The 17,379-nt window shown below is 37.7% G+C and overlaps 1 protein-coding gene across 1 annotated transcript; it reads right to left on the bottom strand.

The window, feature by feature from the left end:
* Window positions 1-3,449: 3,449 nt before the first annotated feature.
* Window positions 3,450-16,215, bottom strand: rab3db (RAB3D, member RAS oncogene family, b). Its single transcript, XM_048180711.1, has 5 exons — window positions 16,022-16,215; window positions 12,236-12,463; window positions 5,304-5,422; window positions 5,095-5,219; window positions 3,450-4,910 (listed from the first exon to the last, which is right to left on the bottom strand). Exons 2-5 carry the CDS (start codon window positions 12,461-12,463, stop codon window positions 4,726-4,728), a joined length of 657 nt encoding a protein of 218 aa, XP_048036668.1. The 5' UTR covers window positions 16,022-16,215; the 3' UTR covers window positions 3,450-4,725.
* Between the last annotated feature and the right edge of the window lie 1,164 nt (window positions 16,216-17,379).

Below are 17,379 nucleotides of genomic sequence, written 5' to 3'. Positions count from 1 at the left end.
ATGAGTGTTGTTTCAAACGCGGAAAGACGTCAATATACACAATTTTTCAAGTTTAACTCCACCGAGGTTAATCTTCTAACTCCTGACTGCTTTGTCGGACAAAATGGCGGATTCGGCGTTCTGATTGGTTAGATCGCTTGTCAATCAAACTCCCTGCGAAGGGTCAATTATGGTAGTTATGCAGCACAAGCTTGTTGTTTTGAATCGGTAGGAACTGTAAAAGGTGGCTACTGTTTGTTTGTGCTGCTCTGTGACTGATGTCTGTCTACATAAACTCTGCATAGCATTAAACGCGCTGATGATGTGTGATGATTAAAGGCCATTTCTAGATGGTGACTATTTTAAAGAAAATCTTCTTTCAGGTCAAGGTGTAAGTGTGGCTCTTACAGTGCATATTGTCTGGTTTCACCGACAAGGCTTAAGTCTAATCTCACTCTAAAATGCATGTTTGATCTGTTTTAACTGAAAGAAAATTGCACTGACATATATTTAAATATGTTGACAAGTTTCGTAGGTTTTGTTTAGATAGTCGTGCTGAAATACAAACTTGTGATGTTAGAAGTGTGAACTTTGTGTGTTTGTTGATAGTGTGAAACAAGACTGCCCTTTAAACAGATTATTCTTTCACACATGCAGATGTTTTCTGCTTGGTTTTTTACATGATATATTAGAAGGCTTTGTACCAGTGGAACAAAGTTTGTGCTTGGAAGAATTTATTTCCAAAAAATATTTCACATTGGATGAGCTTAAAGGGTTAATTCACTCAAAAATGAAAATTCTGTCATTAATTATTCGCCCTCATGTCGTTCCAAACCAGTAAGACCTTCATTCATCTTCAGAACACAAATTAACACATAATACAGATCTGGCGTTTTAACGTACCCAGAAGCACTGCACTGTGTTTACAACATAAACAGCATAGGAGAATGACAGGGAAGAGACAAATTTTTTTTGCATACAAAAAGTAATCTTGTCATTTCATAACATTAAGGTTGAACCACTGTAGTCACGTTGACTATTTTATCAATGTCTTTAATACCTTTCTGGACCTTGAATATGTTGATTATATTGCTGTCTATGGATGAGACATATACCTCTCGGATTTTAACAAAAAGATCTTCATTTGTGTTCTGAAGATGAACGAAGGTCTTACAGGTGTGGAATGACATGAGGGTGAGTAATTAATGACAGAACACTTTCAACAAAATTTGTCCTCAAAAAAACTTCCATCAACTTTTTGAAAGAATGGAACTCTGACATGAAAATTAGAATCTTGTGTGGTTCCTTCCACTCATCATCGGCCACCGTATTCCAGGATGATCAAAATTGGGTCCTTGAGCTAAAAGACTTGGTAGGGTTATTGTCAACTCCATTTTTTACTTCCAAGTCCCTTTGTTATTTGCAATCCAAAATATCGGACCACAGGGCGTTGCTTCTGACTGTTTTCCCTGATTACAAGTTGCATCCCAAGCATCACTTTGTAGAACATTATTTTTATTGCATAAAAAAGTTTGGACTTCCAAACTGAGTTTTGGAGTATTAGATTTGTGATGCCAGCAATTTAAAAAATGTTTTGCTCACCCCGACCTCAAGTCAACTGATGTTGGCATATTATCTTGAAATGCCAAGGATTTTCATGCCAGAAGTTGTGAAGGTGTCTACTGTGCGCTTACCACCGATGTCTTCCTCAATGGAACAAAATTTTCAAAAGTAATGATTCTTCTCCAGAATAGAATTTTGGAAATATGTGTTGTGATGGATAATCAAAAGCCGAACGGTTCTCATTGCGTGCTGATCCGGGCCAGCTATAGTAACGTTACGGTTTCATTTTCCACTGTGGGGCTGATAACTGTAATACAAAAGTGTTAGTCATTGCCTTGGTGATGCACTCATGATGATATGAGATGTAAATAATGAACGCGTTATGGAGGATGATCAGGTATTTCTTTTAATTTTATTATTAATTTTCATTTACGTCACTCAAATAGAGCGCTTAGCAGGATTGCCAGGTTTTCACAACAAAACTCGCCCAATTGCTCCTCAAAACTAGCCCAATCGCATTTCAGGGGGCCGCACGGTAAAAATCGCGTTCCGGGGGTAAAATTAGCTTTTTTGGCGGGGCTCCCCTTGTAAAATTCGCATTCCAGGGACTAAATATTGCGTTATTTTGGGTCGATTCAACCTGCGGACATGAAAAACAACCTGCAACAACAGTGTAAAAGTAGCCCAATTCCGCGGGAAAACCACAGACTTGGCAACACTGGCACTTAAGCCGCGCACACACTTAACGATTGTAAGGCCGATTATGAATGTAAATTGATACTTATAACTGATCGCGCTTAAACGCGTCCAGTCAGAGCCAGTTGCGTTCAGTCGGTGTTCAAATTCCATGTGTGAGTATATAAATCGGCTCCAGTCGAAGGAAACAATCGGTATGCGTGTTCAGTTCAGTCTTAGAATGTTTCAGCTAATCGTTAGGTGTGTCCCCGGCTTTAGCCAGCTACAGAGAAACTGGTAGCTAGGCAATAGACAAGTGACCAATCCTGAGTGGAGACGTCACTTCACATATTCTACCAGCACGATTCAGACACGGTTAGACAATCGTACTGAGAACAGTTTCCAGTGTTGCCAAGTCTGCGGATTTCCCACGGCTACTTTTAGCCAGTTGCCACTGGTTGTTTTTCATGTCTGCGGGTTAAAGTGACACCAAATAGCATGATATTTAGCCCCTGGAATGCGAATTTTACCAGGGGAACCCCGCCCAAAAACGTGGATTTACCCCCCGAAATGCGATTTTTACCGAGGGACCAGGTTGGCAGGTTTTCACAACAAAACTCAAAACTAGCCCAAAACTAGCCCAATTGCATTTCAGGGGGCGTTTTAAGGCGGGGTTCCCCAGGTAAATTAGCAGGGCCTGAAAACCACGGCAACAGTGTAAAAGTAGCCCAATCCTGCGGGAAAACCGCGGACTTAGCAACACTGCGAGGGACCCCTGAAATGCGATTGAGCTAGTTTTAGGCTAGTTTTGAGTAGCAATTGGGCGGGTTTTGTTGTGAAACCTGAAAACCCAGGAAGCCATACCGTACAGGCTCAAGTGGAAACACAGCTGTGTTGAACTGTTCGAACCAACGGTGGAAAAGTGGCTGAAGGACTGTAATATCACTGAAGGAAGTAATAGCGCTCACGTCGTGTTGTACAGTATGTTGGAATCTGCAACTGACAGAATGTACACTATAGAATGACACTATGATATGATATCACACACCCCTAAGTAAGGCATTAAGTAATATTAACAAATGAGACTTTATTGTAAAGTGTGACCGATTTCTTGCAGAATGGATTTATGAAATATTTACACTGTTTTTATGAATGACACCAAATATATTTAGACATTTAATAAGTTCAGAAAGTATAATGAAATATTACAAATTATTGTGACAGCATACTGGTCATTTTGGGTGATAGAGTTTATTTGCTATCTTATAATTTAAGAAAATGCTCATTACAAAAAATAACTTGTAAAACAGTAAAACATTAATATTTCTGAGTGTGAATGCGCAGGTTTCTATGAAAGCTCGTTTCTGCCGTGAAATAAAACTTTTTACTTTTTAATTCTGACTTTATTTTTCGCAATTGCTAGTTTATATTTTGTAATTCTGACTATTTCTTTGAACTGTTAGAAAATATGTTAGAAAAATTTAAGAACATTTTTTAGAAAAGACGGAGGTATAGAAAATTATATAAAGTCAGTTTATATAAACTCGCAATTGTGAGAATAAAGTCTGAACTACAAGTTTATATCTGTAATTTTAACTTTATTTCTCGTAATTGCTAGTTTATATTTCGTAATTCTGACTTTATTTCTCAGAAATGTTAGAAAAGATGGTAGAAAAATTGTTAGACAAGATTTATAAGACTTATAAGTTATAGAAAGACAGATTTGCCAGATATAAATTTGCATTTCAGACTTCTCTAAATCTCATTCTGACTTTATTTCTAGCAATTTCAAGTTTATATCATGCAATTGTGAGAAATAATGCGACATATAAACTTACAATTAAAAGTTTTTGCAAGTTTATATCTCACAATTCTGACTTTTTCCCCTTGCATTTCCAAGTTTAAATCTCACAACTGCATGAAATTTTTGTTTTTTTTTAATCCGAGGCAGAAACAAGCTTCCATAGGTTTCAAACATCAGCTCATGATTGCACATATCAGAATAACACAGTGCATTTAACTCAATAATGGTGGCGAATGAGCTGTTTAAAGCAGATGGACACCCAGATAAACAATACAAGAGCCGAGCGCTCAGGGCTGTGGACGTTACGGGCCAGGTATCTGATGAGATAGCCAACATGTGCTAAAACCACAAAGAACCATCGAAACGTGGCCTTTTTGAGGGAAAGACAGAGAAAAGATGCCGAACAGGGGTGAAGAGCGTGAAAAATGGGTGTGGATGAACCTCTGAAGGCTTGCAATATCTCCAGTTGTTTACGTCTCTGCATGTGCATGCGTGAATACGTAATGGGCGTCACGTAGATCACTGGTGCAGTCTAAACCAACCATCCTATCTCGACTTCCACTTATGAATCCACGTCAACAAACAACACTGAGTGTGTTTAGCAGATGCTGTTTGGGTTAAAAGAAGGAAAGCAAAGATTATCCCAGGTAGTAGTGAATAGTGAAGAGAAGTTCTCTGCGTGATAAAGACAGAGAGAGTTTGTTTTAGCAGGCGCAGCCGCCGTGTCCCTCAGGGGACGTGTCCTGCTGACCGGAGTCTTTATGGTTGGACACTGGACCGTCTCCGTCCAAACTTTCATTCATCTTGTCACATATCACGTCCACCAGACACTCAAAAACCTGCTTCACGTTGATGTTGTCTTTGGCGCTGGCCTCAAAAAACTGGAAACCTGCGGAAACAAGAAAAGAAAAAAAACACAAAACGCGTAAGAGAAGGACATGGTAGGAGAGAAATTATTTCCTAAAATGTAATAAGTATAATTAAATATTTATAAAATGTAGTCACAAATGTTATATAATTATCAAAATAAGCAAATAAAATCGGCAAAAAGGCTAAAATGTGCTTCGTCTCACCGAGTTCGTGAGCCAATCTCTGACTGTCCTCTGTTGGAACGAGTCTGTCATCTTCCAGGTCACACTTGTTGCCCACCAGTATCACCTGTGCATTATCCCACGAGTACGTCTTAATCTGTGTGGCCCTAAGAGCAATATGTGCATAACGGCAAGATTAAAATGTCTCAATACACATGTAGGGTAAAGATGCATGCATGCACTTCCCTTACCAATCCTGAACAGCACTGAAGGAGTCCTGGTTTGTGATGTCGTACATTAGCAGGAAGCCCATGGCTCCTCTGTAGTACGCTGTAGTGATGGTTCTGTAGCGCTCCTGTCCGGCTGTGTCCTAAACAACATCATAATTACAATTATCCTAATTATACGCATGGTCACACAACATCCTGGGATGTGAGGCTGATGATGTAATAAATGGTCTTTATAGTGTTATTATCCATGATGACCAGCAGATGGCAAACAAGAGTTGTTTTTTTTCTGGTGTCAAATTTGGAGAGCCTGTGTTGTGTAATGATCATCCATTTGACATATTTTGTTTTTAAATCCTCATAATACTTAATTTTTTAATAACCCTTATGTACATCAAGACAACATCACCACACACACACAGATTATATACATATACACACACACACACACCGATCAGGCATAACATTATGACCCCCTTCCTAATATTGTGTTGGCCCCCCTTTTGCTGCCAAAACAGGCCTGACACATCAAGGCATGGACTTCACTAGACCCCTGAAGGTGTGCTGTGGTATCTGGCTCCAAGATGTTAGCAGCAGATCCTTTAAGTCCTGTAAGTTGCGAGGTGGTGCTTCCATGGATCGGACTTGTTTGTTCAGCACTTCCCAAAGATGCTCGATTGGGAAATCTGGGGAATTTGGAAGCCAAGTCAACACCTCAAACTCGTTGTTGTGCTCCTCAAACCATTCCTGGACCATGTTTGCTTTGTGGCAAGGCACATTATCCTGCTGAAAGAGGCCACAGACACCAGGGAATACTGTTTCCATGAAAGGGTGTACATGGTCTGCAACAATGCTTAGGTAGGTGGTACGTGTCAAAGTAACATCCACATGGATGGCAGGACCCAAGGTTTCCCAGCAGAACATTGCCCAAAGCATCACACTGCCTCCGCTGACTTGCCTTCTTCCCATAGTGCATCCTGGTGCCATGTGTTCCCCAGGTAAGTGACGCACACGCACCCAGCCATCCATGTGATGTAAAAGAAATGTGATTCATCAGACCAGTCCACCTTCTTCCATTCCACTGTTGGCGCTTTCGGCATAAGACAGGGGTCAGCATGGACACCCTGACTGGTCTGAGGCTATGCAGCCCCATACGCAACAACCTGTGATGTACTGTGTATTCTGACACCTTTCTGTCAGAACCAGCATTAACTTCTTGAGCAATTTGAGCTACAGTAGCTTGTCTGTTGGATCGAATCACATGGGCCAGCCTTCGCTTCCTTCCTTGGACAACTTCTGATAGACACTGTCCACTGCAGACCAGGAACACTCCACAAGAGCTGCAGTTTTGGAGATGCTCTGACCAAGTCGTCCTTACGCTTGCCCATATTTTCTGCTTCTAACACATCAACTTTGAAGACAAAATGTTCACTTGCTGCCTAATATGTCCTACCCACTAACAGGTGCCGTGATGAAGAGAATATCAGTGTTATTCACCTGTCAGTGCTCATAATGTTATACCTGATTGGTGTATGTGTGTGTGTATAATTTATATATATATATATATATATATATATATATATATATATATATATATATATAGATATATAGATAGATAGATAGATAGATAGATAGATAGATAGATAGAGAGAGAGATAAGTAAACAAATAAATTAATTAAAAATGATCCAAACACGTTTAAGGACTATTGGCCTGGGTTGGCAACCATTTCTTAGAAACCTGCTATTGACCAAACAAAATTAGCATGAAGAGCCTTCCCATCATCAGAGAGGGAGGAGAGAACAGGTTGCCTGGGCAACCAGTGGGTCACACAGGTTTACACATGATCCATTAATGCTTGGCAAGAGTCACAGACAGCAGAGATGAGATCTGATGAGCAGTCAACTGGACAAAACAAACAAACAAAGCTGTACGACTTGTCAGAATATGGAGCAGTGAAATAACAAAAAAAAAAAAAAAAAAAAGCATGTGCCCTGATGAATATTTATTTATATCAATAATTATGCCAGTATACTATTCTACTCTTTTATAGAATTAATTATTTGTACATAAAGGCCATACATTTATAAAGGCCAAGACACAAGAAACTAATGCAATGATTTTCTATCATGCTGGCTGTATGCCTTATGGTCCAAGATCGTTACACACACACACACACACACACACACACACGTGTATGGTTAAGTGTCCCACCACTTCAATTACCAGCCTAAATTTTCAACAACTAGCCTATTTTCAAATCTAAATTATGCATAAGAAACATTTATTAGAATGAGCTGCAAAAACGCATTGCAACAGAATCGCTCCAGTGCGTCTGCAGAACTCTTTCTTCTGAGCTCAAGTTATCAAACTCAAGGTCTTGTTCTAGTCAATGGCTGACAGGTGCAGAGGAGATTTCCTCAGAAACTAACACACACAAGCATTTCTAGTTCTGGATCAGAGCCACAGCACACATTAAGACTAAATGCACTGCTGTGTACGCAGCCGCCCATCTCACATTCATCCCTAAAGAAAAGCAACTTCCATTTACAAACCCGATTCCAAAAAAGTTGGGACACTGTACAAATTGTGAATAAAAACAGAATGCAATGATGTGGAAGTTTCAAATTTCAATATTTAATTCAGAATACAACATAGATGACATATCAAATGTTTAAACTGAGAAAATGTATCATTTTAAGGGAAAAATAAGTTGATTTTAAATTTCATGGCATCAACACATCTCAAAAAAGTTGGGACAAGGCCATGTTTACCACTGTGTGGCATCCCCTCTTCTTTTTATAACAGTCTGCAAACGTCTGGGGACTGAGGAGACAAGTTGCTCAAGTTTAGGAATAGGAATGTTGTCCATTCTTGTCTAATACAGGCTTCTAGTTGGTCAACTGTCTTATGTCTTCTTTGTCGCATCTTCCTCTTTATAATGCGCCAAATGTTTTCTATGGGTGAAAGATCTGGACTGCAGGCTGGCCATTTCAGTACCCGGATCCTTCTTTGCAGCCATGATGTTGCAATTGATGCAGTATGTGGTCTGGCATTGCCATGTTGGAAAATGCAAGGTCTATCCTGAAAGAGACGACATCTGGATGGGAGCATACGTTTGGATATACCTTTCAGCATTGATGGTGCCTTTCCAGATGTGTAAGCTGCCCATGCCACACGCACTCATGCAACCCCATACCATCAGAGATGCAGGCTTCTGAACTGAGCGCTGATAACAACTTGGGTTGTCCTTGTCCTCTTTAGTCCAGATGACATGGCATCCCAGTTTTCCAAAAAGAACTTCAAATTTTGATTCGTCTGACCACAGAACAGTTTTCCACTTTGCCACAGTCCATTTTAAATGAGCCTTGGCCCAGAGAAAACGTCTGCGCTTCTGGATCATTTTTAGATATGGCTTCTTATAGAGTTTTAGCCGGCAACGGCGAATGGCACGGTGGATTGTGTTCACCGACAATGTTTTCTGGAAGTATTCCTGAGCCCATGTTGTGATTTCCATTACAGTAGCATTCCTGTATGTGATGCAGTGCCGTCTAAGGGCCCGAAGATCACGGGCATCCATTATGGTTAACCGGCCTTGACCCTTACGCACAGAGATTGTTCCAGATTCTCTGAATCTTTGGATGATATTATGCACTGTAGATGATGATAACTTCAAACTCTTGGCATTTTTTCTCTGAGAAACTCCTTTCTGATATTGCTCCACTATTTTTCGCCGCAGCATTGGGGGAATTGGTGATCCTCTGCCCATCTTGACTTCTGAGAGACACTGCCACTCTGAGAGGCTCTTTTTATACCCAATCATGTTGCCAATTGACCTAATAAGTTGCAAATTGGTCCTCCAGCTGTTCCTTATATGTACATTTAACTTTTCCGGCCTCTTATTGCTACCTGTCCCAACTTTTTTGGAATGTGTAGCTCTCATGAAATCCAAAATGAGCCAATATTTGGCATGACATTTCAAAATGTCTTACTTTCAACATTTGATATGTTATCTATATTCTATTGTGAATAAAATATAAGTTTATGAGATTTGTAAATTATTGCATTCCTTTTTTATTCACAATTTGTACAGTATTCCAACTTTTTTGGAATCGGGTTTGTAGATTAAAGGAATGTATTTAGAGTAATATTAAGAATAGCACTTACTATTTCTGCAATATATAGCTAGTATGGACAGTGTGCAAATGTTTTGTATGAATAAAATTATTGGATGTACTACAGTGTGCAGCAGGCAGAGCACTGAATGAGATACTGTATCCCACAATGCACTGCACTCGAGTTGACCTTCATGTCAAGACGGATTAACTAATGTGATAGCTAGCGATATAAGCTGCATTCTTCTTATATGATTAAACTGCCAAAAGTTATGACGTTTTCACACAGAATTGGATTAAAATATGTATGTGAGATTATAAATAAAAAAAGTCTAGTGTTTTTTGACCTTGGATACATGTAAACCTATTGCAGGAGACCTACAAAACAAAACAAAACAAAACAAAACAAGGAACCTTTAAAATAGCATAATAGGGCACTTTATTGCACGGATAGCAGCACACTAGTATTATAGTTAGCACTTAGACTTATCTGCAACTTTAGAAATCATTGCAGCATTTCAGCTGTGAAGGAATTTACTGACTTCACTCCCACTCACAGTACCGTACCAGCCGGCAACTGACATTACAGCACATCTACACACCCATCTGTGGCTGATAATTATGGCTTCCTGAGATGTTTTAATAATACCTGCAATCTGACCTTCAGTTCCCGAGGCTAAAACTTAAAGCTCACATGCAAACAAATCACAACACATTCAGGTAGAGGAATCATTCTCAAACGTCTCTGTTAGTCAGTGTTAGTCATTTTACAGCACATACTATTATTTTTTACGTCATTCTGCATCTGCAAAATTGCCACTCTAGTTAATACAACAAACATGCATGATCCACTGACTCTTAAAGCTGGTTTATTCATGTACGCATGATTTGTAATACCAGTTTACACACCTTTTGACTTCAATCTTACAAATACGGGTTCCAAAAAGGGTGGTTTCACAGCAATGCCATTGAGGAACCATTTATGGTTCTTAAAAGAACCATGTTTTCCTTAGTGTGAAGAACATTTTTTCCACTATAAAGAGTCTTTTGTTTAATGGAAAGGTTCCAGGATGTTAAAGGTTCTTCACTGAACCTTTGATGCCAATAAAGACCCTTTATTTTTAATGAATTTCCACGACTACTGCAGTCATTTGTAATAAGGATTTAAAAAAATTAGTAGGTGAGGTTTTAAGCAGTGTTGGGGAGTAACTAGTTACATGTAACAGTGTTATGTAATTTAATTACAAAATAAATGTAACTGTAATCCGTTACAGTTACTGAGAAAAAATGTGTAATTAAATTAGTTAACTTATGAAAAAAAATGTTAACGATTACAAAGGGGTTACATCTGAATATTTTCTGTAAAAAGCTAGGATATGTTAAAGTATATTATCACGTTCATCGTATCGTTCATTCAAGTGCTATTAAACCATTCGAGTGTGATAAGGTGCAAAAATAAGAACTTAAATCTGTACTGGCTCGCGTCTGTGAATCTAGACACGCACACACTCGTGCGCACAGACAGACAGACAGAGGCCGCATTAAGTTCTCTTTCGCGCTTGAACAGACAAAAACACAAAAGTATGCCAAAATGTCCGCTTTGTCGAGTATCCTCATAAGCACAGTCTTAAATGAGTTAAATAAAGTGTTAAATGAATGTAAAGAGTTTTGAGGACATCGGAGGAGTGTCAGATACGCATCATGTGTGGCAGGTTTTAAAGTGACAGCAGCCTAATAAACCCGCTAATGTGATTGTTAAAGAACAAAAGACAAAGAGAAAATCACTCACTGCTCTTGACTGAACTTTTGTAACTTTAATGAGGATTAATCTATATTTAATTCAAATTTTAACTACATTTCATCCAGAAATTAGAAAAGGGTGCAAATATAACAGTTCAGTGCAAAATATGTTTGCCAACATGCTATCGACTACTTGTTATGATTATAAATCTGTATTTAGCCTCAGAATGATCTCAAAGTAAAAAGAGGTGCTAAAGTCTAATTTTGTGGTGGCTGTGCTTTAAAATTTAATTATTATAATCTTAATTCAAGCATTTTGAAAGTCTTACAGTAACCAGTATTGAGTAGGCTACTACTGTAAGTTTAACCCTGCCTAGTTTAAATGTTTGAAAATGATTAAAGGATTAGTCCACTTTTAAATAAAATTTTCCTGATAATTTACTCACCCACATGTCATCCAAATGTCTTTCTTTCTTCAGTCGAAAAGAAATTAAGGTTTTTATGAAAACATTCCTGGATTATTCTCCTTATAGTGGACTTCAATGGCCTCCAAACGGTTGAAGGTCAAAATTACAGTTTCAGTGCAGCTTCAAAGGGCTTTAAACGATACCAGACGAGGAACTTTAAACGATACTAGACGAGGAATAAGGGTCTTATCTAGTGAAACGATCAGTCATTGCACGTGCTTCCACATTCTTCAAAAAGCTTATGCCGTATGTCCTACGCCTTCCCTATTCTACTTACGTAAAAAAACAAAACTGGCGCCGTGTTCGTTCTGTAAGTAGAATTCTGAAACTCGTCTGGTATATTACTTTAATAAAGTAATTCAAATAGTCACACGACTTATTACATTTTAAATAGGGTAACTTGTAATCTGTAACTTATTACATTTCCAAAGTAACCTTCCCAACACTGGTTTTAAGTCAATTAAAAGTTTTGGGCTGAATAGAGATCCAAAAATGTATACAAATAACATTTTTCATTACTTTTTAAGATTTCATTCATTTCCATGATCTTCTCAGGCTAGATTGTCCTTTAAATATAGTAAAAATTCTCCTCTTAGTTTAAAACTTCAGACTGATTAGGTGATAACCAAACTTACCCAGATTTGTAGTTTGATCCTCTTGTTGTTGCGAAAAACGGTTTTCACCTTGAAGTCGATCCCCACCGTGCTGACGAAGGCTGAAGTGAAGGAATCATCCGCGTAGCGAAACAAGAAGCTGGTTTTACCCACACTGCTGTTGCCGATGATGAGGAGTTTGAACATGTAGTCAAAGTTTTGGTCAGCCGCGTCTTTCTGTGACGGATGCGAGTTGGTCACTGTTGCCATCTGAATGAGAGAAAAAGAGATTTCAAAATGAATACAAGAGCCACTTGGTAAATTCGAGAAATTCTGATTTAGAAGTTGTCTACAACTATTTAAATGCATAAAACTATCTGAAATTTGAATGAAATATCTCAAAATCTGGTGTCTCGTTTAAAGTCAACATGAAATCAAAATCGATTTATAAACACATACAACAAAAATATCCCATTTCACTTTAAGTAAAATGGATTGCGTTACACATTCTGGTCTGAAAACAGATTACCCTCTGAGCACAACCTTCAGAACCAGCCATCTCCACCGACAGAAGAGCCTGAACTAACAGGCAAACTCCTGGGAATGGAAATCCAACCCCTCCACCGTTCAGCTGATCAATCAGACCCTCACGGCCCGCCGCTGTCTGCTGATGGAGAGGGTCTCCATGGCGACGGGCCCACAAACAAAGCACGCAGACCCATTAACAGGCGAGCAGAGCGCTCCAAACACCACTCTTCTCCAGAGGTGGAGATGTTACAACAAAGAGACTGACTGCCCACAGCAGCCATTGTCTCAAGGACACAAGAGCACTTGTTAGGTAGGATCTTTTTGAACTCATCTGCAATAGTAATTTAGAACTGAAGTTTGTGAGTTGGAGGGGCTGAAGGACACCTGGAAGTACTGAACTATGGTACATCACTGGATATTACTGATATTCAGTATTGCAGTTTTGTTTGAGTAGCTTGTGGCTGGTGGTTAATCCTAACGTTCAGATTACAGGGTTGCAAAATCATTGTGCAAGACCATAAGAAACACTTGCGGTTTTGAAACTTCTTCCTATTTTAATAGTTAAACTGCTCTAACACAAATGAGCACAGAATGCATCAAACTGATTTACTCAATTCATACTTTTATTCATCAAGGATGCATTAAATTGATCAAAAATGACAGTAAAGACATGTTTATAGGATCCTGAAAAATCATGTATCCCTGTTTCCACAAAAATATGAACTGTTTTCAATATTGATAATAATCAGAAATGTTTCTTGAGCATCACATCATCATATTACAATGATTTCTGAAGGATCATGTGACAATGAAGACTGGAGTAATGATGTTTTTGAATTATTTAAAAATTCAACTTTGATCACAGGAATAAATTACATTTTAACATGTATTTAACACATAGTAAACGGTTATTTTAAATTGTAATGATATTTCATAATTTTTATTTTTTTTTAATTTTTTTTTTGATAAAATAAATGCAGCCTGGGTGAACATAACAGATTATTAAAAAAAAAAAAACATTAATGTTTTTTTTGAAAAACAAAAAACATTTTGAATGATAATATAATATAGAATGAAAGTAGAGAATGGAGCTGTTGAAGTCAAACAGTGACAAAAAAAGGCATCAATAAAAACATCATAAATGTAGCCTGTACAACTACAGTATTCCACGTCTTCTGAAACCAACAATGACATATTTCTTATCATTTTAAGTCATTTTGCAAACAATAAAATGGCCACAAAAAAAAAAAAAAAACACAATAACTTAAAATAATCTCTTTAAATTCACAATTATATGCATTTATAATTAAATGCAGATATTACATAAAAAGAAAGTTATTATATTTACTATTCAACAATGTTTTCACCTGCTTTATTGCCTTGTTGCTCAAATGAACACTAAAGTTGAGTAAAACGGCACTTTCTTAGGCCTTAGCAAAGGATCTTAATCTCCCTAAAAAGCCCTGGTCACATGTTGAGCATGAGGCCTTCCAATACTAAAACTAAAGCCAAAGACGTCAATAAAAGTGTATTTTTTCCCCATGATTTTTAACAACGAGACACTGGCGACTCAAATCCCCCTATAGCTACTTTGCTACGGTTTCATTTATTGTCATTTCGGCAGATCAACAATCTGGATCAAACCGTATATCAGATCTGACAAGGCGAATATATACTCTAAAAAATGCTGGGTTAAAAACAACCCAAGTTGGGTTGAAAATGGACAAACTCAGTGGTTGGGTTAAATGTCTGCTTAGCATGCTGGGTAGTTTTATTTAACCCAACTATTGTTTAAGAGTTACTATATGGCTGGCTTCAAATGAACCCAAAATAGGTTGGAAATTAAAAATCAGACACATAATTACTAAATGCAACAATAATAATCAAAAGGTGAACATTTATTAATAAGCAATTTAACAAATGTTTATCATTTAATTGTTATTCATTAAACTTAATAATAAATGTTCATTTATTAAACATAATTTGGATTTGTTTTAAGCAAGCAATAGTTGACTTAAATAAAACTATCCAGCAGGTTGGGCAAACATTTAACCCAACTGCTGGGTTTATACAACCCAATTGCTGGGTTTGTCCATTTTCAACCCAACTTGGATTGTTTTTAACCCAGCATTGGCTCTGCATTCATTTTACAGCTCAATTTATTGGTTTTATACCAAATGGCACTCAGCACAGCTCTCTGTCCATTAGTAAGATCACTGAATCCCATCCCAATTGTCCCATGAGGAATACAAATCAATAATGCTTATGCTATGGACTTTATGTAACCCCTTCACCCAGTGAACATCCCTTATATCCGAGCTTAATCTTTCACATTAATAATGCTATACAACATGAAAATACAACAGGGCATCAGAAGTGTCGATAATACCAAGTTACCATGGTTTGATTTGCCAGGTCACCATTGCATAATTATGGAAGGGTCTTTGTGTCTACATTACTACTGTCTTGCCTCATAGACTTCCTCACAGCACATGTACAGCATTAATTTAACTCCATTGAAAAGATAAGATCTATCTGCAGCACCAAAGTGCACTTCAGCTGAATGTCCCACGGCTATAGATCAGTGATCTGTAACATCTGAGATTCACCAGAGGGCCAAATGGTGTTTTGAGGGACCAGGTCTCTGGTTACCATGGTGCTGATCTGTCTATTGATCGTCTGGCAGATGTCCACAACTGTGTTCCAGTTGAGTGGAATTAAACAGGACACAGTTTGCTTTCCTACATTGCAGACTGATCACACAACTATAACATACATAGGCTAATATCTAATAAATGTAACTAAATAATGTGTTGCTTGATCCATACATGCAGGAGGTTTACAATACAACACAAGCAGCAACAAATAATTCAATTAATAAATAAATTATTGAAAGAATGAAAAAAATTAACTAAAAAGGAAAGGGTATCAGTCCTTTATAGAATTTAAGAACCTCAACTTTCTTTTCAGCCTGTCCTTCCTAACAAACGAGTGGTATCACATAATACTTTGATATGTAGGCTACCATGGTATTTCAAAGTACCTCGAAGATGATTGTAGTACCATGGTACTTTTTTAAAAAAGTGTTCTGAATTCGAATCTCCACTCCATGGCGTTCTAAACTATTTTAAAGAACACCAATGACATAATCAGGGCGTCATAATGAATAAAATGTAAACAGTTGATATCCTGCATGACCCAAAGTTCATAAAGCTGCTGTCGTTTTCCCATCCGGAGACTGTGAAATGTTTGTCAAAAATAACTCTGAAACCCAAAGACTACACTGAATTGAGTTCCTACCTTCACACGCGGATATTCAGCGCTTTATCTCGTACTCCGGTAAAGCCACCGGGACTTCCTCGCGTGGAAAGGCGTATGAAACAAACTCTGTCGGTGTGCGAGAGTGATTGTGTGTTTGTGTGTGCGCGTGCATGTGTGTGACTGAGCTCCCGGATCTGAAGTGTGTACACAGAGGCTTCCAGCTCCGTCCTGAACAGCTCTTTTTCTTCCTCTTTACGCACTTTTTGTTTTGAAAATACACTCCTATACTCTACGAATATAGGAAATGTGAAAATCAAAATGATTTTCATATCTATCTATCTATCTATCTATCTATCTATCTATCTATCTATCTATCTATCTATCTATCTATCTATCCACCCGCCCATCCATCTGAAAATTGGAAATTAATTTTAACTGAGGTAGCAAACAAGACGCTAAAAATAAAAAAGTAATTAAATCTGAAGGTTTTATAGGCCTTACATATAGATAAATAGGTAGACACATAGTATAACGGATAGTGTATATATAATAAATCAATAAATTATATATATTAAATAAACTTTCATTAAATGGATGAGGGTGGAAAAACACTTCATTTCAAATTTCATTTCATTTCAAGACGCCATTGCTTCCTGTAAGTTGTAGACAATTCATTTCAAATCCTAACTCATGAAATGCAAATCGAGTTTCATTGATTCCACTTGTTAAAGGGTTCATCCAAAGTTCACCCAAAAATGAAAATAACGTCATTTATTACTCACCCTCATGTCGTTCCACACCCGTAAGACCTCCGTTTATCTTCAGAACACAAATTAAGATATTTTTGTTGAAATCCGATGGCTCCGTGAGGCCACCATAGCCAGCAATGACATTTCCTCTCTCAAGATCCATTAATGTACTAAAAACATATTTAAATCAGTTCATGTGAGTACAGTGGTTCAATATTAATATTATAAAGCGACAAGAATATTTTTGGTGCGCCAAAAAAACAAAATAACGATGGCCGATTTCAAAACACGGCTTCAGGAAGCTTCGGAGCGTAATGAATCAGCGTGTCGAATCAGCGGTTCGGAGTGCCAAAGTCACATGATTTCATCAGTTTGGCCGTTTGACACGCGATCCGAATTATGATTCGATACACTGATTCATTATGCTCCGATGCTTCCTGAAGCAGTGTTTTGAAATCGGCCATCACTAAATAAGTCGTTATTTTGTTTTTTTTTTTTGGTGCACCAAAAATATTTCTAATAAAAAGTGTAATTTATTTAGAGTATTTAATTTAATATATGGATATTAGTCATATGAATAATTATATAGGCCTAAAACATTATTATATTATTATTTAATTGTAATAATTGTTTGGCATTCTAAAACAC

This window comes from Megalobrama amblycephala, linkage group LG1 (genome assembly GCF_018812025.1).
Source record: "Megalobrama amblycephala isolate DHTTF-2021 linkage group LG1, ASM1881202v1, whole genome shotgun sequence".
In the NCBI taxonomy this organism is placed as follows: domain Eukaryota; kingdom Metazoa; phylum Chordata; class Actinopteri; order Cypriniformes; family Xenocyprididae; genus Megalobrama; species Megalobrama amblycephala.
Note: the sequence above shows the minus strand (reverse complement) of the source record. Positions and strands in the feature narration are given on the sequence as shown.